Below are 25,782 nucleotides of genomic sequence, written 5' to 3'. Positions count from 1 at the left end.
CGCTTTATGGAGAGCGCACACAAAGAGAAGACCATTCAATCACACTTTTCTTCAGTACATATCACTGGGAAATATCAGCAGAAATACAATTTTAATTTAAACAGAACAAATATTGCACTACAAAACAGAATAGAATATTAATTAATTATTATTAATAAAAAATTTTAAAAAATTTAACAAGGTGACATACTTATAAATAGATTGCATTTTCCTGGTACAATGAGAGGGAAAGGATGAACAGTCCTTTCTTTACAGCAAACGTTTCAACTGCTGCACTGGCAAAGCTTGGCATTTTGAGTGATGACATATATCTGTTTGGCAGGGGTTTGATCTGGGATGGGAGGGGACCAAAGCCCCAAAAACCACCAAACACATAAATGAGTGTGAAACAACTGAGGTTTTCTTTACAGTTAGAGAGTTACAACTGTGCCCTGGAAATGATAAAATGCAGGTAATTCTACAAGCTTTGCCCTGGGTTCCTCACTAGGGGTCTCATCTTTCGGTATCCCTGCTTACATGTTTATCCCCCCTCATATTCCGATATCCACCCCAAGATATAGGAGCTGTAAAGGTTGTCCTTATTAAAGTGTTACATGCATATATATATACACACACGCACACACACACACACATACATACATACATACATACAATTTAATCTGTTTAAATAGTGTGGGTACATGGGAAGGCCTGCCAGTAGCTTCTCGTGGGTCGGTGGTTCTTCCCTGGGTTTTCCAGGGTTCTTCCTCCACCAGTTATACTGGCCACCATGTATAGCCTATCTTGTGCAGAAAAATGGCGTTAAACACTAGAACAGTAACATCAACAATAATCTGTTTAAAAAAAAGAAGCAAATAATATTTCCTGTTCACAAGGACTCTATGCTATACTGCCATCCAGCCAAATGACAAGTTACAAGACCATGTTTAATACATAATGCATGAAAGAACAAGAAATTTGTATTTCATGTCACTAAGTCCTGGAAAGTAACAAAAAACTTTCAACCAAGCTGCATACCTCCTTCAGCCCTATATTACAGACCTTGACACTAAATAGTGTTCAGCCAGTATTTCTTGCATAACGATAATTCCCTTCCAGTAACTGCTTAAAATTTGCCTGACAATCTGAGTGTATCCCTATGCTGTATGACTTGGAACAAAACATGAATGTAGTTTTGGGCATATATCTCTTGCATAATAATTCATATGACATTCTAATCAACAAGCTGTATATCATATTCCACTTCAGGACTCGTACTTATGAAATTCATCACTAATCTACTGATTAGTCTGTTCATCACCAAACATCTAGAATTCCTTGTTGAGGAGCTTTATGAACAGATGTGGTCTAATGTTGCTTCAATGCCACATCCAGTTTATAACAAATTTAGACAATGATTACTTTTGGAGTTAACTGGTTAAAGAGGAAAATGTATGTAAATTCCATATTTTTCTACCAGTTGGTATCACACCTTATTCTTAATTCAGTTAAAAGGAATGTGAAAGTATTATCTGGTTATATTATATATATATATATATATATATATATATATATATATATATATATATATATATATATATATGACAAATGTGTATAAAAGTTCATCAGGGCAATATTATATTGTATGATTAGTTTTTTAAACTGTAACCTTGAACTGCCCTACTTTCATGACTGTTTGTAACCTTGAACTGTCCTACTTTTATGACTGTAACCTTGAACTGCCCTACTTTTATGACTGTAACCTTGAACTGCCCTAATTTTATGGCTGTCTGTAATCTTGGACTGCCCTACTTTTATGAGTACCACTTGGAAATCCAAAACACTTTCATTATTTCACCAGGTTAAATCAAAATTCAATAATTATCTAAAGTTTGCCTGAGATCCCTAACCTGGCTTAAACTGAGCAGGTAAATTAGGTGAAACATATTGGTATGAAAGTCCCTGCTAAACTGTTGGAACTTGTTTTAAAATTGAGAAAACTAATGCAAACTAAGTAAACCAGGAAATACTTGTGTTGTATGGTATTTGATTCAAGGGCCATAACCCTGATATTACTTGTTATGATCCAGGATGACAGTGATAGGGGCATACAGTGTTATCCTAATTTGTCCATCACATCTTGGTTAAATTTGTGTTTGGATCATTACCAGCATGACTGATGGGGGCATATAGTGTTACCCTAATTTGTCAGTCACATCTTGGTTAAGTTTGTGTTTGGATCATTACCAGCATTATGGTGGGCAAGGGGCCGTCCACTTAGTATGTATGCATGGAGGGGGAATAACCCAAATGCATATGCTTGCGTATGGGGAGGGGTCAACTGATAATGTACGTACGCATAGGAAATGGGGGGGGGGGTGAAACCTCAATAATAATTCGTCTAATATGTAATCAGTTTGACTGGGTTCAGTTGGAGTTTGAATTTTAATGGATACATGATAAACTGTTCAAAGTTACACAGCTTATTTCTTTGATGCAGCCAGACATTCAACATCAGTGGACTATCCGTTTTATTGAACATGTTAATATTATTAATCCTTTATGGTTTCTACTTGGATTAAATAGAATTCAGGTGGGTATGGGTGCATCAAGCGTACGTATGCAGGTGGGGGGTGTAAAAAAGTATACATGTGTACAGGGAGGGGGGTAGGGGTCAAGCTTTGCCAGAATTTTGCATTTTTACTAAATGGATGACCCCCCAACCATGAACACGTCAACTCTTTCCTGTAACAATTAAGTTTGAAAACAAAATAGGTAAAATTATTTAATCCTATTCTGAGAAGAGACAAATGATTTTCTTACATTTACTAACTGTGACTCCATTTGATGGAATATTAACATTTAAAAAATAACATATAATGGCTGGGCCTCTCTCTGATTAAAAAACACAAATTTGTTAAAACTGGTCCAGCAATATTTGAGAAGATATTAACATTTTCCTATTTATAGATGGATATTATAAACAGTTAGAAAAGCTTTGATAAACCTATTACATGTATATCTATCAAAACAAAAGGCATTAATGTTGTCAGGTTTGGTCTAATTGGATGAATGGCTTTAAAAGGAACGACATCCAATTTTTATTCTTATAATGGCAGAAAATTACTGGCAAGATAAACATTAATTGGAAAATCATGAAAGCCAGAAAGTTGCCTTTCAAATAATGGAGAACAATTATCAGGAGTTGGGGGTTGGTTGTTGTTGTGGAGGGATACTTTATTTTGGTGGGATGAGACAAAATAGCACATTTTAATCGATGGGTGGATAGATAGGATAGAAGTAGGGCTTTAAGCTCACTTGGATAAATGTTGTGCAAGTTAAAAATAGCTGTCATATCTAGCTCACCTATCTCAGACTGACCAAAAAAGAGTTTAATAACCTCCATATCGTTATTACATTATTATTACATTATTACATTATTATTATGGATGTAATCTAAGCATGTATAAATGTTCAAAAAGGTCAGTATAAAACATAATGCTTAGCCATTTCTGCACAATTTTAACTACAATCCAGAGGTAAAATAATTCACAAAACATTTCGTTCTAAAAGTAACATCTTACATCAAACATAAACTTATTTTTCTGCAGTTCTTCATGGCATCCGTGTATAATTTAGGTACATTTTAAAAACTTTAGTTCAAGAAAAATAAATACATAAAAAAATTAATTTACAAATCTAAGAGATGAATTTTATTGGAAAGACTAAGAATCTTATGCCTGATCTAAAGAATTACATACAGAGTCTTCAAAAGTGCCATATAAACTGGTCCATTTTCAAGTTAAAACAATGTTATGCACATGTAGTTTCTTCTATATCAAAGTAAATATTGTGCACAAATTTACATCATAGAATCTATACACTGGACTGTATTGCCACAAATTTACATCAAAGAATCTATACACTGGACTGTATTGCTACAAATTTACATCACTGAATCTATACGATGGACTGTATTGCCACAAATTTATATCACAGAATCTATACGATGGACTGTATTGCCACAAATTTACATCATAGAATCTATACGATGGACTGTATTGCCACAAATTTACATCATAGAATCTATACGATGGACTGTACTGCCACAAATTTACATCATAGAATCTATACGATGGACTGTATTGCCACAAATTTACATCACAGAATCTATACGATGGACTGTATTGCCACAAATTTACATCATAGAATCTATACGATGGACTGTATGGCCACATGTGCAAGGATTTGAAGATTCATCACTTGTGATTGCAACAGGAAGATCACATTTGTGGCACTTGTATCTCTGCAATAATTTCACATTGAAACCTTCAATGCCATTGAAGACACTGAAGCCAAGAAGAAGTTCTACCCTCTCTCCAACATATCTTCTTCCATTGAGATCAAAGTCCATTGGTACAAATGCAACTTGAATTGGTACAGCATTTCTCTCCATATCTAGGTTAATATATCCTAACATTTTATTTGTGTTAGGCTTGCAAATAGTACCCTTTAGTACCACCAACCCTGTGGCATCTTCTCCTGGAAGCAACATGCTCTTTCCAAGATTTCTTCCTTCAAAGAGACCATAAAATCGATTTCCTGTAATCAAGCTTTTTATACCATCTCCTTTACCATACCATTCCCAGGGATATTTGGAACGAACAACTGTTTTGCTCATCTTGCAAAGCTCTGGCTTTACTTCTATTGCTAATTTCATCATCTCCTTACTTCCCCCTGTTCCATTGGGACCTAGTCCAAGCAAAAAATACATGATGAACAAATAATACTTTGAATACAAGGACTCTACTTTCCCATTCCACTGCCTGACATGAATCAGGACTTCCTCTACTGAATAATTCTTCCTGTACAGAAAATGCCTAATTCCAATAATCCATTCTCTGTAGTCTAAATCAAGGGCTTTTAGACTAAATTCACAAGCACTTTGATGTATATCATGAAATATTCCTTCATAATCCTTTATTATCTCTGTAATGTCATTATGTGTTGTAACATATTCAAGACTTGTTTTGTGATGGGCTTTTGTATACTTCAGTTTTCTAGCTGCTATCTTCAGTCTCCTATTCTCTATTGAATTGGGGATGATGAAATGTTCAATATCAGCTGCTTCCATCTTGAACAGTGCCTCATACCATTCAATACACTGGTATAAGACAGGATCGATTTCCACGGTTTCAAGAATGCTAAGACATTCTCGGATGAGATCGCTTATTTCACATATGCTTTCCTTGATGAAAGCTTTGAGATCAGAAAGTGTATCATCAGTACTGTGGATAAATTTAATGAGGCTACCTTGGATATGTCGATGAGTAAAATCACTAAGCTGAAGGCGGGCAGTTATCTCACCGCAGTAGCCAAAGCTGTCTTCTGCTGATTTTGGACAATATCGTCGACTCTCTGCAAAGTAAAAGCATGCCGTTTGAACCATATGTAAAATGTCTCCTACTCTGTTTTTAAACTGTGCCTCTGATGTTCTATGCTCTGGTTTGTCTCCAAGACTTTTCCCAGTGTATGGGCTTATGCGTCTATTATATATCATGCCGTACATGTGGTAGATATACTTCAAGACGACCCTCATTTGATCATCCACGGCTTCAACATCTTTGGCAAGCTCATCCTTGCAAAGACCAAGGGCCTTATCAAAACAATCCTGAGCCTTCTTTTCATCTTGAATGTCATCCTTTCTGTACAAGCCATAGAACCTTCCAAGATGAGCATGAAAATTTGGGTTGTTTGGGAAGCATTCAACCAATTTTTTGAAGACATTCAGCCTCTCTGTGTATGGTTTACAGCATTCTATATCACTCATCAGCTGTGAAAGCTTCGGCTTGCGCCCAGGCACATATTCTGCATCAGGTTCTTCTATGTAGGAACTATCCCGAAAAATGAAAGTTCGAGCCAGTATGTCATTCACAATATTGAGTGACATTGCTGCTTTTACTTTTTTCTTACTGGCATATTCAATGAATTCCATGGCAAAATTGTGTAGATTGCTTCGTGCTTCTTTACTCAAAGTTTCACTGCTCTTTTCAATAGACCTTGGTTGGTGCCGTGTAAGGATTTGTTCCAAGATCTCCTTAGCAATGATAAAATGACAGATTCTGATCATGTTCTTCTTGGCTTCATTCATATCAGGCACAATAAATTCTGTCATCTGGGATGGAAAATCATCAATTGTAATGGCTGCATTGGGCGAAAATCCCAACTTTGTGCCAAAGAACTGACATGGCACTGATGACTGACCATAATAGTACACCAGAGATAAATATCCTAAGACTGTTTGCCATGGCAAGAGTTCTCCTGTTGGATTTTTCTCTACCTGAAGGTAACCACGTACATAAGACTGTACACCTCTGTATTCATGCTCATATGCTGTTAGTCCAAATTCATAGACATAATGTACTTTGCTTGACTTTACATCCATGCTAAGTGCTTGCAATGCCAATTTCTTGCTTTCCTCATCACAGTGGTCCTGAAACTTAAGCGATAACATATTTGCCTCACTCTGAGATACTTTTCCTTGAAGCCAGAACTTGGAACTAGTAGCCTGTTTGTTTTTCATTGAGTATGGATATCGTTTTACATACAAAATAATAAGGCACACATCTTTCACCATTCTGCGTAGATGGTCAACTCTTTGCATTTCCTCTCCATCCAAAAGCAAGACCACAGGAAGGTGTGTTCGACTACCAAGAAACTCTATTCGACTGACACACTCGCTTATTGGGGTTCCTGTGTGCAGCTTTGCTTGGGCACAGGGAAAGAACTGTTTCAGTTCCCAGAGTAGCCTTTGTGCAAATGTAGTTCCTCCTGACCCAGGCGCATGTGACAGTATGATCCTCTCTGATTTGAAGTTTTCTCCATAACTTTTTACTTTTTCAACCATCTTGTGTAGTATATCTCTCTCAACATCCAAGTGTCCAGAACCACACTCATACCAGATTGGCCATTTAATTGTGCCCCCACGAAAAAAGGCTTCGCATTCCTGTTTCAGTTCATCAGGGTTCTTAGTTTTGGCATAGGGATTCTTCAAATAAAGAATTTCTATTTCATCTCTTAGCCATGCAGCATCTTCATCTGTAATTTTTGCATCACCTGTTCCATTTTCTGTTGGAAGTTTATAAGTCACCACAGCTCTTTTGATTCTGTCTTTAAGCTCGTTCAAAATAGCACGGCAAATCTGTTCCAAATTCAAATGGATACGGGTCACCTTCTCTAGATCTTCACAAAGCATAGTAAATGGTCTTGACTTAGCCAATCGTCCACAATCACACAGTATCACTGATACAGGCTCAACTGACTCTTCCATTCTCATTACAAATTTGGAAATATGGTGAGTTAAATTGCCAACCTTCTCCTCCTCTGGCCAAAGAATAAATATAGTCAAATTCGTATAACCACATGTGAAATTTTCCAGCTGTTGCAAAAAGGATTCAACTGAAGCCTGATAGTCCTTGCTCCACTTTTTGGGCTCATTATCAAGAAGACTTTCAGGCATATCTGGACATCCTCTCATAAAACACCACTGGACACTTCCCTCTGTATACCTTGGCTGATCCTTCCAAGTGCAGATATTCAAAGCTTTCATCTTCTTGATTTGACCTTCTACAACTAACAATAACCCTGACCTTCTGCTGTCTTGATCAAAGTCAAAAACTGCCAGCCATGGAACCAGAGATAGAGATTCAAAACTGGGTGATCTTTCCTTTTCACAGTTTATCAATATGTAATGTCCTTGCTGAAAGTCTTTTGCAGCAGCCATCAACTTTTGGATTTCCTCAAGCGGATGCTTCATTTGTTGTTGAGGCATCAAGGTGTGTTTTGGACGCAGGTCAAGTTTTTCTGCCTTTGTGTCCTCTGGACAATTTGGTGAAGGTGTTGAGAAAAGTCTCCTTTCAGTACCACATCTTTTGGGTATCGCACCTTTTGAGGTATCTTTGGCTGGTGAATGAGTACCTGAAGTTGGAGTTTTGTACCATGGCTTTTCCTCATTAGTCATGACACCCAATGTTGGTAAGCTTCGGTAGGTGAGCTTTTCACTGTCTGATGTTGAATGTCTGTCAATTATTTCTGCTTCATCAGTAATCCTTTCAGAGGTTTTGTGGGAAGAATATCTCTCCATTGCCTGTTGAGTTGGTTTTACATTCCAACGATCATCCTCTCTATTTAAAATGTAGAGCTCTCCTTTGGCACGTAAATACTGAAGAAGCTTCTGTTTACCTACATCCTTGAAAGATAATATTTTCTTTGAACTTTTGTGACGACTGAGGAAAACTGTCTCAAGAGCTTGTATGTTTACTTCTTCTGACTCCTGTCCTGGCTTGGATCTCACACTCTGATAACTTAATACCAGTTCTTCATCTAAATCAAAATGTTGTTCCTCTGAAAATCAAAAATGTACAAGATACAGACAATTCATTACAGAAAAATCATCAAAATTCTATTAAATGCTTCAGACAATATTTTATGTACACTCAATGGAAGGGGTACATTTCTCAAAGGCAAACAGTCAAAAGGCAGCGATTCACTTATTTTGGCATCCTAACATTTATAAGCCATGCAAATATTGAATCCATTTACTCAGCAGCATTATGTTTATGTTCTCGTCACAAAGTCATAAGCCAGAAATTCACTTACTAATTATTTTATTTATTAATGACCTATCACTTTTACTTAGGGACTCAATATCATCTACAGATCTCTATGCAGATAACACAACATTGTCAGACATCCAAAACACAAAACATGAACTCAAAAAAATGTACAGGATGCCCGAAACAAACTGGACAACTGGTGCACATGCAATGAATACATGCCAACTCCTGATGAGGAAAAAGAGTAATCCAAGTGGACAAAAAGAGGAATCCAAGCAGAAAAAGAGTAATATACATATAAGATGCTAAAAATTCAATGAACAATGATTTATTTGCCCCTCTCGTCTTTTAAGATCCTTTACTGCTTAAAGTTTTCATATGTAGCACTTTCAGCTTTTAGCTTTAGAATGCAACAGAATATAATGTTGCATTTTAAAACACTTTGTACCAGCTGAGACCATGAATGTTTTGCACACCAGCAGAGCACTAAGCACTGGGTTACTGAGCCTGGATCTGAATTTAGTTTTAGTTTTGTTAACAATACTGAACAATCTCTCACACTCACAATCAGCATTTGAATGCTAAAGAACCAATATTCCTTTCATAACCTGACCAAGAAGAGGAAATTTATATCTTCCAGTGATTGGGTCTTTTAGCTGGGAAATAAGGTGCCATTGCACATCAACTCTATCTGCATTAAGTATATTGTCAGGTAGAATCCCAACTTGATACTTCAGGAATTCTCCTTCCGGATGATCCAAGGTAGACAAGGGTGGCAATAGAAATGGATATCAGTTGACAAGAATCAACACTTTTGAAGCTTTCTGACTGTCTCTCAATTACATCAGTAAATGAAACATTTAAAAGCACTTCATCTCCATATGAGAATTTCTGGAACATGTAATCACAGGTTGTAGCATAATAACCCCCAACATTATCATAGAACACCTTCACAGCAAGAGTAGAATTGTGTCCTATGAATTATCTTGCTTCTGCACCAATAGAAAGATCTTCATGATCTTTCTATTAAGAACTTAAGTAAATAACACCTCTGCATTTATAACATTCATGACAGCGCTTGAGTTAAGCTGTAAATAAGAAGTGACCTTAGTATTGGAGTTCGTAAGACGAGCTAATTCAATGTGTTTTTTTGTTTTTAAGTGTTTCTCCACATCAAATTTACCACCATGCCCAATATTAAAATCGTTTCCGCACAGACTGCAATGAGCATGATGCTGCCCTAGAATGAAACACTGCATTATGCCATGCATGTATTCATCTTTGGAGGATTTGTTAAATTTTTTGTCTTTTTCTGTTCCATCTGTGAAATTCTTATTAGCGCCAAATAGTAAAATTCTTTCCACACGGCCTGCAATAGACATTACGTGATGCTGCTCTCATGTTTTTGTCTTTGGAGGATTTGGTTTATTTTTTGTTTCCTTCACTTTTTGCCTTTTTCTAATCCATCAGTGATATTATTTGAAAGTATATATTTTTGCTCTCATACATGCGTCGACTAAAATAAATTATACTTTTTAGTGCCAAATACCTATAGACTGGTTCTGTACTAAATATGAATTAGAACAAAGAATCTGCGAGTATAGATCAAAAATTATAAAACCAGTCTGTTCTCTCCTTACTAAGCCCATACAGCTGCAATAAATAGAATACGAGGTCGAAAGTAGAACTAGCATGGTTCTTGGTAACAGGATAGTTGCTGTAAATAGAACATAATACTGTTAGGAAAGTGCATGCAAGTCCATGGACGAGCATACTCTATATTGTACTTACATAGAAGCCATCTTTTCTAAAATACAGTCTGTGGGATTAATGGAATGTTAATAAAAACGAGAAAATAATAGATTTTTTTTTAAAAGGTGGATATACCGAAAAAGCATAATCCATATACGTTTACACGTAAGGTGTAATTTAGTGAAAAAAAGCATAATGATTACACCAAAAGCGTAATGGTTGGCACGTATGGCAATGACATGTTGGTAAATACTGGTAAAACTAAAATATTACTTATCTCAACATGGCAAAAAAGAACAAATCTTGATAGTGATGAACTATGACAGGGAAGGATAAAAATTTGCAAATAGTCTGGCACGATAGACTACTTAGTGTTTTGGTAGATAATAATCAAGCATGGACTGAGCATACCAAACATATCAATAAAAACAGTCATTTCAAGTTTATGGCTTCTCAGAGTATGATAAGACATTTACTCCCTGAAAGGCATAGAAAACTATTTTATAGCAGTTACATACAACCCTATTTAGACTACGTAATACAGTATGGGGTAATTCAGATGATAAAAACATAGCAAAGCTGGCACTTTTTCAAAAATTAGTATTTGGGCTAATATCAATCCATAAATCAAGCAAGGAAAATTTAGCTGGTAAGTTAAAAATATTACCTATTAACTCATTAACCCCTGGCAACGAGTTTACATGGCAGGAGGTAGTAGCCTACTGCCGAGCTCTGTATCATCAAGGTCATGTACGATACACTAAAGTGGGTGGTATTATAGAAAGATATACAGATGTAGCTCTACAGTGATATCAAATAATCTGTAAGTTTTAGTTGCACTACAATTTTGCAATTTTTTGGACCCGATTTTTTTCCACCCAAAATACACCCATGGTCGGAATCTGATTTTGTGTCCGGATTTTAGACTTTCTGGTCTCAGAGCTAAGGCAGACCAGTATGAACTGCAAATAGACAGACAAACCTTTGCAAAAAGTAGGATAAGATGGGCATGTGGAATAAGAGTGGTCTCGATATGATAATAATTGGTCAGTTAAACAAAAAAAAGAAAACTCCAACTTTTACCCGACTGCTCATGCAAGAGCCAAATAGCCAATCAAAAACGATGTTTCTAACACAACTAGGCATTACGTTGTTGGAAAATCACCTAGAAGTTGATGTATTAGAATGCATTCAGAAATAGCTTTCAAAATGTGTTTCCTACTCGAATTTCAGGCGAAAACAACACAAACCTCCAGGGGTTAATTTGTTAAAGATCGAATCCGTTTGAGAAAAACCAAATTAATGTAAAGGATATCCAATAATATTGCTCCTGAATATTTACAATCACTATTCCAGTATAGGCTACCTGGCAATACTCCCCACCTATGATCCATTGTCTACCAAACTGTATAAAATTCCCAAACCAAATAAGGAATTATTCAAAGAAAGTTTCCAATACTCTGGAACTTTGCTCTGAAATAGTATTAAAGTTGAGATTAGAAATGCCCACTCTATTTCCATCTTCCAAACCCAATATATCCATTGGCTTCAGACATGCATCTAAAATAAATAAATTCCTTTGCATGAGGGCCTCAAGGTAGATTAGTTCTTAGCTAAATTGCATTAACCTCTTTAAATAAAGTCATTATTATTTATTATTATTATTACTTATTCTGCCATCCTAAGGTTTCTAAACCTTTCATGAATTGAATCTGATTGGTCAGGATTATGTGCATGCGTGATTTGGATTTTTAACATAGCTTTAACAATTTTTCAGTCATATCGTTAAGATGTCTGCAGTGTGGCAGTTTATAGTGATGTCTAGCACTGGGGCCTCATGCTGCAGATATGTAGCATGATGTCCCACCCAGTCACATTATCCTGACACCAGGCCGACCAGTCCTAACACTAACCTCTTAATGCTGAGCGCCAAGCGAGGCAGCTGTTAGTACCATTTTTGTAAGTCTTTGGTATGACTTGGCCTGTTTAATATTTGCAGTATGATTTCAGGGGCCTTGACCTATGCTGCGGGCACCCATGCTTATGCATAAATCACTGTATTTACTCACCAACAATTAATTATTAATTTTTGCAAAAGCAAAATGGCAATATAGATCATTTCATTTTTTGCACACATTAATCTTCTTAGCAGAAATTTAACGGATTTTTTCAAAAATACAAAGCGATTATGTACAAAAAATTATGATATATTTAAATAATTATTATTTTGATAACTGGACTGTGTATGAAAAATTAAAGGATTTGAAAAAATGCATGAAACACACTACAATTAAGTTTTTGAGCATTTGCTCACAAACAGATGGACTTAGATGTGACATAAGATAGAACAAAGAAGAAAAATCCGATGAAACTCTATAAAATATTATGTTCTCACTAAAGCTCACCTGTATTAACTTAAAATTAAAATATCTATTACTTTCAAAACTCCAAAGCTTAAGATGAAGAAGACATTGTTTAAATTAGATTCAATGAAAAAAAAAACAATGCTAGGTATGATATTTTTATATGTCAACAAATGTCAGTAATTAGAGATCCAGAGATAGATATCCATCTCTTCTTAATTACATACTATTTGCTTTCTGGCTTTATTTTTAATTTAGTATGGCTCTTGGCATCTAGCTATATTGGTTTAATTATTATGGATTATTAATGTTACGTAAGTTCCTACCTAAGGTGGTTCTTGCCAATGCCATAGAGATATTCTTGTTCCCAATGTGAATTTCTTTACAATTTTTCATTTTTATGACATTCATCGTCACATTTGAAGTTGGCTGTACAATGCCTGAAAATAAAATTGGAAGAATATTGTGAAATTTATTAAGATACGAACATATTTAATTCACAAATCATGCAGCCAAGGACAACAATTATAATGAGTAGGGACACAATACATGAGCACAAGAGTATCTGTTTTATGTACAATTATTATTATTATTATTATTATTATTATAGTAAAACCTTTGTTATCATCTCATTGATTTTTCTGGACTTGTGGATTATATGGGCAAATGGAATGTCAATTATGTGTACATAAAATGTTACCTGGTCAACCATTTCTTTTGGACAAAATCCAAGTCACCTGAATGTCCAGATAATTTACATTTCATCGTTGTACAGTAGTTATAAATAACGACGACTTTCTCAGACATCTACTTTGTAGTTTAACAAAATGAATATTAGCAAAATGTAGATGTACAGCATGTTAACATATTTTCTGAAGAACTTTTACAGGTACCTGGGTCTACATCAACATCCATTAGAGTAGCCTTCTGTGCTCCTTTTTTCTTGGACTTCCTCTTTCTTCTCTCAGCCATTTTGCTCTATCTGACAATCCTTTGTCTAAAAAGATATCAGATCAAAGCATACTGGAAATAAGAAATAATCAATGGACTGAGATTAAAGGGAAATTATAATAAAAAGAAAACATTTAAAACAGTCATAGTGACATAACTTTCTCAAAACGATCTAGGCACATATAAGGTACAGTACGGCTTCACTGATGCATGTCAGATATTTGATGTTCCCATTCTACTTGTGTTTTATTTGTTACATCATTTTTTTCATGGTTTAAAGTCTGAGCCCAAGCACACACTTACAAAGGTAATGACCCTACATTTTTCTTTACAATTGTTTGCAGGAATATACTTGTGCAACAATTTGTGTTTTTCTAGCATTAGGTTAGTCAAATATATTAGCCTCCCAATCTGTGCTGATACTGATGGTCAATCTGTGCCTCCCAATCTGTGCTGATACTGATGGTCAATCTGTGCCTCCCAATCTGTGCTGATACTGATGGTCAATCTGTGCCTCCCAATCTGTGCTGATACTGATGGTCAATCTGTGCCTCCCAATCTGTGCTGATACTGATGGTCAATCTGTGCCTCCCAATCTGTGCTGATACTGATGGTCAATATGTGCCTCCCAATCTGTGCTGATACTGATGGTCAATTTGAGGATCTGATGGCACCTATTAAAAAAATTAAAGAAATGTTTGCAGACAGATCTTAACAAAACACATCGGTGTACATTTCTGACACCTAAAGATATTTCTCGCATCTCCTGAGCTACTACTGTTTGAAAGGTCCCTTTGGCAATGTGTACAGAATATTTTAGGATTGAATCCTATGTTTGATGACTTGTTAATCCTTGTGGACTAATACAACCCTCTGTCACTTGACCATTTTTAGAATTTAATGGCTATATACTGCTGCTACTAAATACCTGTAAGACTGTCTAAACTGTACACTTGTGTGTTCTGGACAGATTTGCATGCACCAAAATTGCAAATTTTAATGAATACGTGACATATGACCCTCAAAGTGTCCATGAGCATTATTAACATATGCTTGGGGAGAAGATTTATCACACTTCCATTAGGTATTTAACCCTACCCCCTTTTTTCTTTTAAACAGAAGTATTACAAAGTAATACACAGTGCTGGGTCACAGTGAAAAACTATGATCTTTATTCATATGGAAATTCAAATTCCAATATTTTAAAATTATTTACACATCTAAAATTACACCAGTTAGCCTTTGAAGACAGTTAGCAAACATAAAATAAATTTTAAAAGTTTTACAGATGGTAAATAATGACATATTTTACAATGCGTGTGTGTGATTTGCATTTTTAATGTAGCTGTAACAATGTTTCAGTCATATTGCTACGATGTCTGAAGTGTGGCAGTTTATAGTGATGTCTAGCACTGACGCGTCATGCTGCAGACATGTAGCATGATGTCCCACCCAGTCACATTGTCCTGACACCAGGCTGACCAGCCCTAACACTGACCTCTTAATGCTGAGTGCCTAGCAAGGCAGATGTTAGTACCACTTTTATAAGTCTTTGGTATGACTCATTCTACCTTGTATTTTAATTCAAAAGGTTTCACAGAGGTGATAGAAATCATTCATGAGTTAACATGAAAGCAATGATCTTGTATCCAGAGATAATGCTTATTCGTCTAGAAGTGTGCTTATAAGCTAGTTGTATTGAGGAGCAGCAATGAAGAGAAAAAAGTGATAATTTGTTCACTTCAAACATTAACAAGATGGTCAATGTTTCAGAAAAGATGCAGAATACATGTTACATAACTGCTATAATACAATGTTTCACTTGAAAAACACAATTTTCTGTAATTTGTTATACTTGCCTCAAAAAAAACCTCACTGCAATATGTCATGTTTGTAACATGTGCAAACACTCACATAATCACAGTCAACTGACATTAAATAAAAACATACTCTATGTTTTTGTCTTTAAAGTCCAATGGATGGCAAAATATAGGCTTAAGTAGATGCAGTCTATGCTTAGTTCAGTAGGTGGGTATTTTGTTTTTAATGCATGTGTCATTTGTCTTTGGATATATCAGAGCCTGGATGGTAATGTTGTTGTTCCGTCCTGAATCTGTAAATGAACCCTAGTCCTAACAGAGTTTTTCTTGCTATTAGCATTATCAGAACTGTATCTGATGCAGTTTAACAACAAGGTATGTTTTTCTCTATATAAAGAAAATATACATCATGTTAATGGGAATGACTGTTTCATTGGGGGAGTGGAGGAAGGCATATTTTCAAGGTTAATAGAGGTCCTACAGGTAATACAGCTTTAATAAATGCTTGTCTAGTACAGGTGTTAGCACAAATCAAGTGTGTAACTATGGGCTTATTATTGTCTTTCAATCAGACTATTTCATGCCTTATTACTGTCTTTCAGTCAGGCTATTTCATGCCTTATTATTGTCTTTCAATCAGTCTATTTCATGTCTTGTTATTGTCTTTCAATCAGGCTATTTCATGCCTTTTATTGTCTTTCAATTAGTCTATTTCATGGCTTATTATTGTCTTCCATCAGTCTATTTCATGCCTTATTATTGTCTTTCAATCAGTCTATTTCATGTCTTGTTATTGTCTTTCAATCAGGCTATTTCATGCCTTATTAATGTCTTTCAATCAGGCTATTTCATGCCTTATTAATGTCTTTCAATCAGGCTATTTCATGCCTTATTATTGTCTTTCAATCAGTCTATTTCATGGCTTATTATTGTCTTTCCATCAGTCTATTTCATGCCTTATTATTGTCTTTCAATCAGTCTATTTCATGCCTTATTATTGTCTTTCAATCAGACTATTTCATGTCTTGTTATTGTCTTTCAATCAGGCTATTTCATGCCTTATTAATGTCTTTCAATCAGGCTATTTCATGCCTTATTATTGTCTTTCAATCAGTCTATTTCATGGCTTATTATTGTCTTTCAATCAGACTATTTCATGTCTTGTTATTGTCTTTCAATCAGACTATTTCATGGCTTATTATTGTCTTTCCATCAGTCTATTTCATGCCTTATTATTGTCTTTCAATCAGTCTATTTCATGGCTTATTATTGTCTTTCAATCAGACTATTTCATGTCTTGTTATTGTCTTTCAATCAGGCTATTTCATGCCTTATTAATGTCTTTCAATCAGGCTATTTCATGCCTTATTATTGTCTTTCAATCAGTCTATTTCATGGCTTATTATTGTCTTTCAATCAGACTATTTCATGTCTTGTTACTGTCTTTCAATCAGACTATTTCATGGCTTATTATTGTCTTTCCATCAGTCTATTTCATGCCTTATTATTGTCTTTCAATCAGTCTATTTCATGGCTTATTATTGTCTTTCAATCAGACTATTTCATGCCTTATTATTGTCTTTCAATCAGGCTATTTCATGCCTTATTATTGTCTTTCAATCAGTCTATTTCATGGCTTATTATTGTCTTTCAATCAGACTATTTCATGTCTTGTTATTGTCTTTCAATCAGACTATTTCATGCTTTATTATTGTCTTTCAATCAGACTATTTCATGTCTTGTTATTGTCTTTCAATCAGACTATTTCATGCCTTATTATTGTCTTTCAATCAGGCTATTTCATGCCTTATTACTGTCTTTCAATCAGTCTATTTCATGGCTTATTACTGTCTTTCAATCAGACTATTTCATGTCTTGTTATTGTCTTTCAATCAGTCTATTTCATGTCTTGTTATTGTTTTTCAATCAGACTATTTCATGCCTTATTATTGTCTTTCAATCAGGCTATTTCATGCCTTATTATTGTCTTTCAATCAGTCTATTTCATGGCTTATTATTGTCTTTCAATCAGTCTATTTCATGCCTTATTATTGTCTTTCAATCAGGCTATTTCATGCCTTATTATTGTCTTTCCATTAGACTATTTCATGCCTTATTATTGTCTTTCAATCAGTCTATTTCATGGCTTATTATTGTTTTACCTTCAGACTATTTCATGTCTTATTATTGTCTTTGAATCAAACTATTTCATGGCTAAAATCATCCTAAAAAGCATCAGTTGGTTAACAGTTGGTGTTTTAACAAGCTTACAATAATGACTGATTATGTGAGTGTTTGCACATTATGTGTGTGGTGATAATATGTTAAAATGCAAGGTCTACCAATTATTATTCTTTGCAAGTGTATTAAATACTTTGAAGAAACCAGACAAGTTGTTTTCTTTAATTTCCATCATTTTCTATAGGTTTATATAAAACAATAGCTCATTCTCAATTGGATGGCATTGCTTTTTTGGGGTCATGTGCACTGGCCCACACACACACATTTGTCCCAAAACACTCTTTTAGTCCCCACTCTCCCAACATGAAAGGTATGACATCAATTCAATGGTATGAAAGTCAGGATGAGTACCATCATCCCTAATAGGAAGAAGTAATAAATTACATATCTGATGTGGGTTCAAACACAAATTTGTATTCAGCTTTACAGTACAAACTGTAGACACTGCAAGCTTTTAAAACATCAAATTACAATGATTTTGTGGCAAAAATGAGACAGAAACCAAATTGGGATTTAAAAACAACACAGTATATGTGGTAGCTGAAGCAGAGAAAACCATATGAATGTCAAAACTGGACATACATCTACAATCATTCAGAGTTGAAATGAGGCACATTGCTGAGAAAAAAAAGTACTGTACCTGTTTTACACAGGGCTCTCAATCAAACTACAAGACGAGGAGTCCTGGACTCTTCCCTCATGAAACTCAGGAGTCCAAATCATATTTCTGAGAGTCCATGGCATAAACTTAGGAGTCCCACACTTTCAAAAGGATAGAAAGGAAAATGATAATGCACATGCTCTGTGTTTTAATAATATCAGGACCTAATTCTTAACCATTTATAATATCACACCACACAGAGAATATTTTTCAGTAAATATAATGCTAAGTTTAAACATTATTCATGCAAAGTTTTAAAAAATATATCTGTCCAAAACAACCACTAAAAACAAAAAATAATCCACAACAATTAAATTGTCAACAATTAGTGTCAATCCAAATACTGATTGATCCTTTAGAATGTGTAGTTTTCTCTATAAATAAAATATAGCATCTCCATTCCCACCAAAGAAACTAATGCAACCAGATACTAAGATACTACTTGGCATTACACTGTACCATATACATACATATATATATATATATATATATATATATATATATATATATATATATATATATATATATATATATATATATATATATAATTACTATCATTTAGTGAAACAAATGAAAAGATATACCAAGCATCATATGTACAAAAAACTAATTCTAATGCAAAATAAATAATAATTAGCAAACAGTGTTAGATGCCTTAAAAGTTGACCCTAAGAAATAAAGGTGTTATGTAACGCGAGCTTTATATAAAAGATGAAATAATCTTGCTACATGTACATAAATACATGTAACTTGAGAATGCAGATTTAAACTGTTGCAAAGATGCCTTCACACAAGCTTTATGTATTGATACTCAAATAAAAATAACAGAATGCATTTTTTGCCTAATTTTTTCATTTGTTGGCACTAGTGTCATTATCATGACAAGTACTGAAAAATGAAAAGATTTTATTGATGCATTTTTACGAGTCAACATACTTTTCTCCAGATGATACTTTTATTAATTACACATTTATGATGCATTAACACTTATTATATGTGTGTGCTTATTATATTATATTCTGCATAGTCTGTCCTTGTCCAATGCATAGTCTGTCCTTGTCCAATGCATAGTCAGTCCTTGTCCAATGCATAGTCTGTCCTTGTCCAATGCATAGTCTGTCCTTGTCCAATGCATAGTCAGTCCTTGTCCAATGCATAGTCTGTCCTTGTCCAATGCATAGTCTGTCCTTGTCCAATGCATAGTCTGTCCTTGTCCAATGCATAGTCTGTCCTTGTCCAATGCATAGTCAGTCCTTGTCCAATGCATAGTCTGTCCTTGTCCAATGCATAGTCTGTCCTTGTCCAATGCATAGTCTGTCCTTGTCCAATATTGGTGTGAATGTCAATGGTATTTTAAGGATGTATTGGCCAGCCATCATTTTAACCAGAACATTTTAACACTGCATGTAGGTGTAGAGTATATTATATTCATGTAAAATGACTTCTCTAATTTGAATTATAATCAAATATTATAAATAGGGGGTATATATCTTAAGTGTCTATTGGCCAGTCATTATGCATGTGTATCTTAACACTGCATTTAACTGAAGAGAGATTTAAAAAATTTCATTTAACAAAAAATGTTTTGATTGTAAGTATTCTATGTCTGATTTTTAAATTAAATTGTTATATAATTGTTTACCATCTGTACAACAGCTCCAACGAGCTAATGTGTCTTTTAATGTAATACAATTCTGACTTTAAATAATGTTTTCCATCTCTTTATCTAATGATACTCTAGTGCCCTATACAAATCACACATACTTAGCAGTTATTATTATTATGGCATATCGATGATTCGACAATATTGTTCAATCTGACTCTGCACAAACTTGAATTATTTTCATGATTTATATTTATGTTGCCACCAATTTAATTTAAACACTATTACAACAAAATGGGGCATTGCTTATTTGCTAATTTGCTATGCTTACATACATACTCATTGAACATGGTTTCTTGAATGATGTCAGAGTAGCCTTTGGAGGTGGCAATCCTTCTGCATAAGATAACTGTAAAGATAATTAAGAATTATCTGTTAATTAGTAAAGATAAGGATTATCTGTTAATTTGTCACACCGGCTTCTTGCCTGTTTACTTAAGTCCAGCCTTTAGCTATTCTACAGATAGGCCACAACTTACCAAAATATGAAAAGGAGGAGTGTCCTGGAGGAAAATAAGGTCTATGTCAACCCCATAATTCAATGCACCTTAGCTATGAAAAATGCTTTTATATTTTGAGCATTACATAAGACAATTATTTTTTTAACAACACTGCCCCTGAATCATGCCCTCTGCGTCTGTTCTAATCTCTTCCGAGGCAATGCATTGAATGACAGCTTAGAATGCACTGAATGGCAGTTTAGAAACTTGTGACATCCCTTCCTATATCCAACTCTTTGTTGGCATGAAAAGACACGTTAACATGAAACCAGCATAAACCCAAGCCTCTCCTGACCTCCTGGTGACTGATTTATGGGTCAGAGCTTAAAGTGTGCTTACAACCACACAATCAACATAAACACATATTTATCATGGAAAGGGGAACTCATCAATGCAATCAACACCAATACAGTCAGCATCGGTTCCTAAGAATTCAGCCATCCACTCATCCCACAACCACTAGGTCATAAGTAGGCCACTGGAACCCATGCCTAACAACCTTAAATATATATAACTATTGCACCCCACAGGGCACATGTAGATTAACCTAGTTCTAAGAAGTTCTTTTTTTAACTTGAAATTTAAATGAGGCAACGCAAGATTTGTGTGAGTGAGATAACAGAATGGCAGTCTTATTACTGAAAATGCATTGCAGTACAGTGAAATGTAAATTTATATGAGTGAGATAACAGAATGGCAGTCTTATTACTAAAAATGCATTGCAGTACAGTGAAATGTAAATCTGTGTGAGTGAGATAATAGAATGGCATTCTTATTACTGATAATGCATTGCAGTACAGTGAAATGTAAATTTTTGTGAGTGAGATAATAGAATGGCAGTCTTATTACTAAAAATGCATTGCAGTACAGTGAAATGTAAATCTGTGTGAGTGAGATAATAGAATGGCAGTCTTATTACTGATAATGCATTGCAGTACAGTGAAATGTAAATCTGTGTGAGTGAGATAATAGAATGGCAGTCTTATTACTGATAATGCATTGCAGTACAGTGAAATGTAAATTTTTGTGAGTGAGATAATAGAATGGCAGTCTTATTACTAAAAATGCATTGCAGTACAGTGAAATGTAAATTTGTGCGAGTGAGATAACAGAATAATAATAATAATAACAGGGGTACTGCCATGCTCCTTAGGAATATTGTACATAAGACTTATAAACGGGGTTAGGCATAAGTCAGGCAACTGCTTGTATTGTGGAGAGCACGGTCATGTAACACAGTGGTGTCTGCATGGAAAACAGATTCGTTGCCATCTCTGTAACGAACTAGGACATAAGCAAAAACTAAGCACCTGATCGATAAGTTAAAAGAGAACTACTATAAACAAGCTATTAATGAAAGTAAGAGTACCAAAACATTGTGGAAGCATCTGAAAGAGCTGAACCCACCCAAGAACAGTTGTCTTCCCCCTAGACTTAAGCAAAATGATGATATAGCAACATCTGTACAAGACATTGCGGAAATGTTCAACAATATCTTCATAAGCATCTCCAGTAAGAGTATTCAGAACCAGACTAACATACCAATTGAACTTGATGCTCTTCTATTATTTATAAAAGCTAAAAGTCCTGAGGATAATTATTTTTCAATAGCTAATGTTAGTGAAGCTGATGCTTTTGATATGCTAATTAAGGTAAATATTAATAAATCCTCTGGATTGGATGGTACTGCACCAGTAATAACAAAGTCACTAACGCATATCATAAATTTAAGTATAATGAGTGGTAATTTTCCAGAAACACTGAAATGTGCAAAGGTTACACCTATCTTTAAGAAAGGAGAAAAGGAGGATCCAAGAAATTACAGACCAATATCAATTCTACCTGTATTGTCAAAACTATTTGAAAAGCATGTAGCCATTCAGGTCTTGAAACATACTCTCTATTTCATAAAGCGCAATCAGGATTTAGAAAATACCAATCGTGCCAAACAGAACTTACCAAATTAACTGATCTTTGGCTGAAGGAAATGGATAATGGACATATGACTGGGATTGTTTTCCTTGACTTCAAAAAAGCCTTTGATCTTGTTGATCATGAAATTCTGCTGCAAAAGTTGAACTGTTACAGGTTTGACAATCCTTCTTTAAACTTATTTAGATCATACCTAAACCAAAGGTCTCAACAAATAAGCATTGGCATTATTAGCTCTCAAACTTGCACTATTCATTCAGGAGTCCCTCAAGGCTCAGTTTTGGGCCCTCTCCTCTTCCTTATCTATATCAATGATCTACCATTAAATAATGAATCCACAAATACAGATTTGTTTGCAGATGATGCAACCTTGCATACATCTAGTTCTGATACTTAAGTTATCCATATGAGATTAAACTCAGACCTTATTAGAGTCCAAAAACTGGGCACAACAAAATAGAATGGTAATTATTGAAGGTAAAACAAAATGTATGATTTTGGGGACATCACAAAAGCTACACAAGTCAGGGAACCCAAAAATATCTCTTGCAATAAATAATCATCCATTAGAAAATGTCAAACATGAAAGGCTTGTAGGTGTGTCTGTAGATAATAATTTATTATGGAATGGCCATATTGATAAGCTTTGTAAAACACTGTCATCCAAAATTGTCCTTCTCAGCAGAATCAAGAAATATTTACCTATGGAAACTCGCAATCTATACTCCAAGTCGTATATTCTTCCATCAATGGATTATTGTTCTAATGTATGGGGAAACTGTGGTAAATCGGAGCTTGACAGGATTTATAAACTTCAGAAAAGAGCAGCATGTGTAATTTTAGATGGATCTGTTGATCATCCCTCAAAAGCATTATTTAAAGAACTCAAATGGTTTACAATATATGATAGGATAGATTTTCACAAGGCAGTTCTTTTATATAAATGTCTACATATAACTGCACCAGAGTATCTTCAGGACTTAATCAGGCCTTTTTCAACACAATACCAGTTGAGATCAATATCACATGGAAACCTTCTAGTACCAAAATCTGCTGAAAATATTAGAGTATTTAAGAAAAGATATCATGAGCATGTATGTGTTTCTAATAGATAATGGAATTTAATATTTTAATACTAAAAATGTTAAAATAAACACTAATTATTGCTATCTTCATATAATGTGCATTGTTATACTCTTCTTAAGAGGGCCTCAAGGGAGAATAGTCTTTGACTAATGAGTCACCCTCTATAAATAAAGCATTATTATTATTATTATTATTATTATTTGTCTAGCTTGGGTTACGACCTCCCTTGCTCTTGGGTCTGATTTAGTCTAGGTAAGGTGTTCCAGACGGGGAGAAAAGTTCAAAATGTGAATTTAAAACATAAACCTTGGATCATATATGAAAATGCCAAGTCACTTTTGCAGCCAGTATTTTCTCTTGGGTTGGTCACTGTATTCAGGTACTGGCTTCTGGGTCATAACCTTATTAAAATCTACTCAGAACTACACCTTGAAGGTAAACTTGCTTTATAGGAAATGGTAATTTATACATAATAACCAAAAGAAACACGGTAGGCTACAGGCAGCAAAGGATGAAGCTGTGTTCATTGTTAAACAAGTGATTCACATAGGTGTATCATAATTTTGGTTGCCCCTTAGTACTAATATTAGTACCCTTACTCCTACCTCGTGGACCACAATAAATCAAGTTGAGGTTACGACATCGTAGCTAGTAGCTTCTCAGCTCCCAACAAGTGTACGAGAGAGAGAGAGAGAGAGAGAGAGAGAGAGAGAGAGAGAGAAAGAGAGAGAGAATATCATAACATGCCACCCCGCCATCTATTAGAGACGTGGGCTTTCCACTTTCATTTTCAACTTGCGTTTTTAAATGGTTTCATCACCAAAGGTCGTTTATGGCATACTATTTATTTCAAGACGGGCACCAAGATCTGCGCAAGACACTTTAATCCACTTACCTTTCGCACTTAATGACTTTGCCGCCCTCTGAAAACTGACAATGTTTGATACCATACTTATTAGCATTGATGTAATTATGCAACACGGACGCTTTTCCTTTCGAAAAAAAAAAGTACTGATTAAAATATGAGATTTACGCATAATGGGAAAATTATTTAAGAATGTGTGGTAATGTCCAAGTCAAAGAAGTATTGAAAATTTATTTTTTGTTCAATCCCGATGACCTACTCGGTTGGGAAACCGAACCTCAGATTACGTGATGTGTAAACAATGTCCGAGGAATGAATTTGGTCTCCTGTCATAGGAATCTGTGATTATGCATTGGAAAATGCCGTGAAACTTTATACATCTATAGATGTGGTTGTTGTACAAAAAATTATGATATATGATGTAGTTTAATTTAGATAAATTTAGGCTACAGCATGACTGTGTGAGCCTACTGCTTACCGGTCTTTTTAGCGTCTTTTTCCACTTTGAAAGGATCAGAGACTGAGATGTCTCTTAGAGAATGCTTACCTTGAGGGACTTTCCTATATTCCCTTTTACGTTATGTAGCCAGCAACTGACAGATCCACGGATCACACGTTGTTATCCATCGTTGTTGACGGCTTCTTTAGCTATTGCTATGCATGGGAGTTCATGCATTAAATTTACATCCAGGTCATGTCACAGGATGCAACTGATGTACGCAAAACATATTGCAACACAAGCAAAACACCAGTTTTAGTTTTAACGCTTACATTAAACTATTTCGAGAACCTGTTAAATCACCATAGAAAGCATTCAAGCATTTCCACTTGAAAAATGTTTATAAACTCAATAAATTCGTTGCTCTTTCTCAGCTACCGTGTATTCTAGCTGACACCACCGTTTATCCTAGCGAGTCAAAATTTGTCTTTATCCGGCAATTCGTGCACCTAAAATAAAGGTAACTTGCGGAAGATTTTGGAATGTGACCAGTAGCCAAGGTGTACAAATCGATTGTTTTTATGATTATAAATATTTGCATCTGTAATATATTTCATTTCTTTCAAACGCATATTGACCGCAACAAAACGCATATAAATAACGATGACTAAATTATCAAAGAAACAATATGACGAATTGATTTGTTTAAATTTCTAGCTTTTCGATAAATTCATTATATTCAAGATATCGCAATTTTTTTAAAGATTTGTTCAATGTTATTTCATAACAAAGTTTTATTTCCATTAAATTACAATATTTAAATGAAGAAAAAAATTCCACTGTATAGTTTTCGATTTTTTCCCCCACCCCAACATGATATAACAACTGCATGTTATAGAAACCAAGTTTTTTACA

The 25,782-nt window shown here is 34.8% G+C and overlaps 1 protein-coding gene across 5 annotated transcripts; it reads right to left on the bottom strand.

The window, feature by feature from the left end:
* Positions 1 to 72: 72 nt before the first annotated feature.
* On the bottom strand, positions 73 to 25,133 carry LOC149801908 (uncharacterized). Of its 5 annotated transcripts, none has more exons than XM_089956293.1 (6): positions 24,976 to 25,133; positions 20,325 to 20,394; positions 18,362 to 18,483; positions 13,603 to 14,334; positions 13,036 to 13,149; positions 73 to 8,382 (listed from the first exon to the last, which is right to left on the bottom strand). In XM_089956293.1, exons 4-6 carry the CDS (start codon positions 13,679 to 13,681, stop codon positions 4,178 to 4,180), a joined length of 4,398 nt encoding a protein of 1,465 aa, XP_089812419.1. In that variant the 5' UTR covers positions 13,682 to 14,334; positions 18,362 to 18,483; positions 20,325 to 20,394; positions 24,976 to 25,133; the 3' UTR covers positions 73 to 4,177. The 5 variants fall into 5 exon arrangements, with proteins under 5 accessions (XP_089812419.1, XP_089812422.1, XP_089812420.1 ...); XM_089956296.1 differs by having other exon boundaries at positions 13,603 to 13,706; XM_089956294.1 differs by having other exon boundaries at positions 24,907 to 25,120.
* Positions 25,134 to 25,782: the final 649 nt, after the last annotated feature.

The sequence above is a fragment of the Sinohyriopsis cumingii genome, chromosome 4, assembly GCF_028554795.1.
Source record: "Sinohyriopsis cumingii isolate HCF-2022 chromosome 4, ASM2855479v2, whole genome shotgun sequence".
Classification (NCBI taxonomy): domain Eukaryota; kingdom Metazoa; phylum Mollusca; class Bivalvia; order Unionida; family Unionidae; genus Sinohyriopsis; species Sinohyriopsis cumingii.
Note: the sequence above shows the minus strand (reverse complement) of the source record. Positions and strands in the feature narration are given on the sequence as shown.

Excerpts from the sequence above, each read along its gene's own strand:
- LOC149801908 (XM_089956293.1), bottom strand. The coding sequence starts at position 13,681 with ATGGCTGAGAGAAGAAAGAGGAAGTCCAAGAAAAAAGGAGCACAGAAG. Across the intron at positions 13,150-13,602 it reads GGATGTTGATGTAGACCCAG|GCATTGTACAGCCAACTTCA; the intron begins GTACCTGTAAAA and ends TTTTATTTTCAG. Across the intron at positions 8,383-13,035 it reads ATTGGCAAGAACCACCTTAG|AGGAACAACATTTTGATTTA; the intron begins GTAGGAACTTAC and ends TTTGATTTTCAG.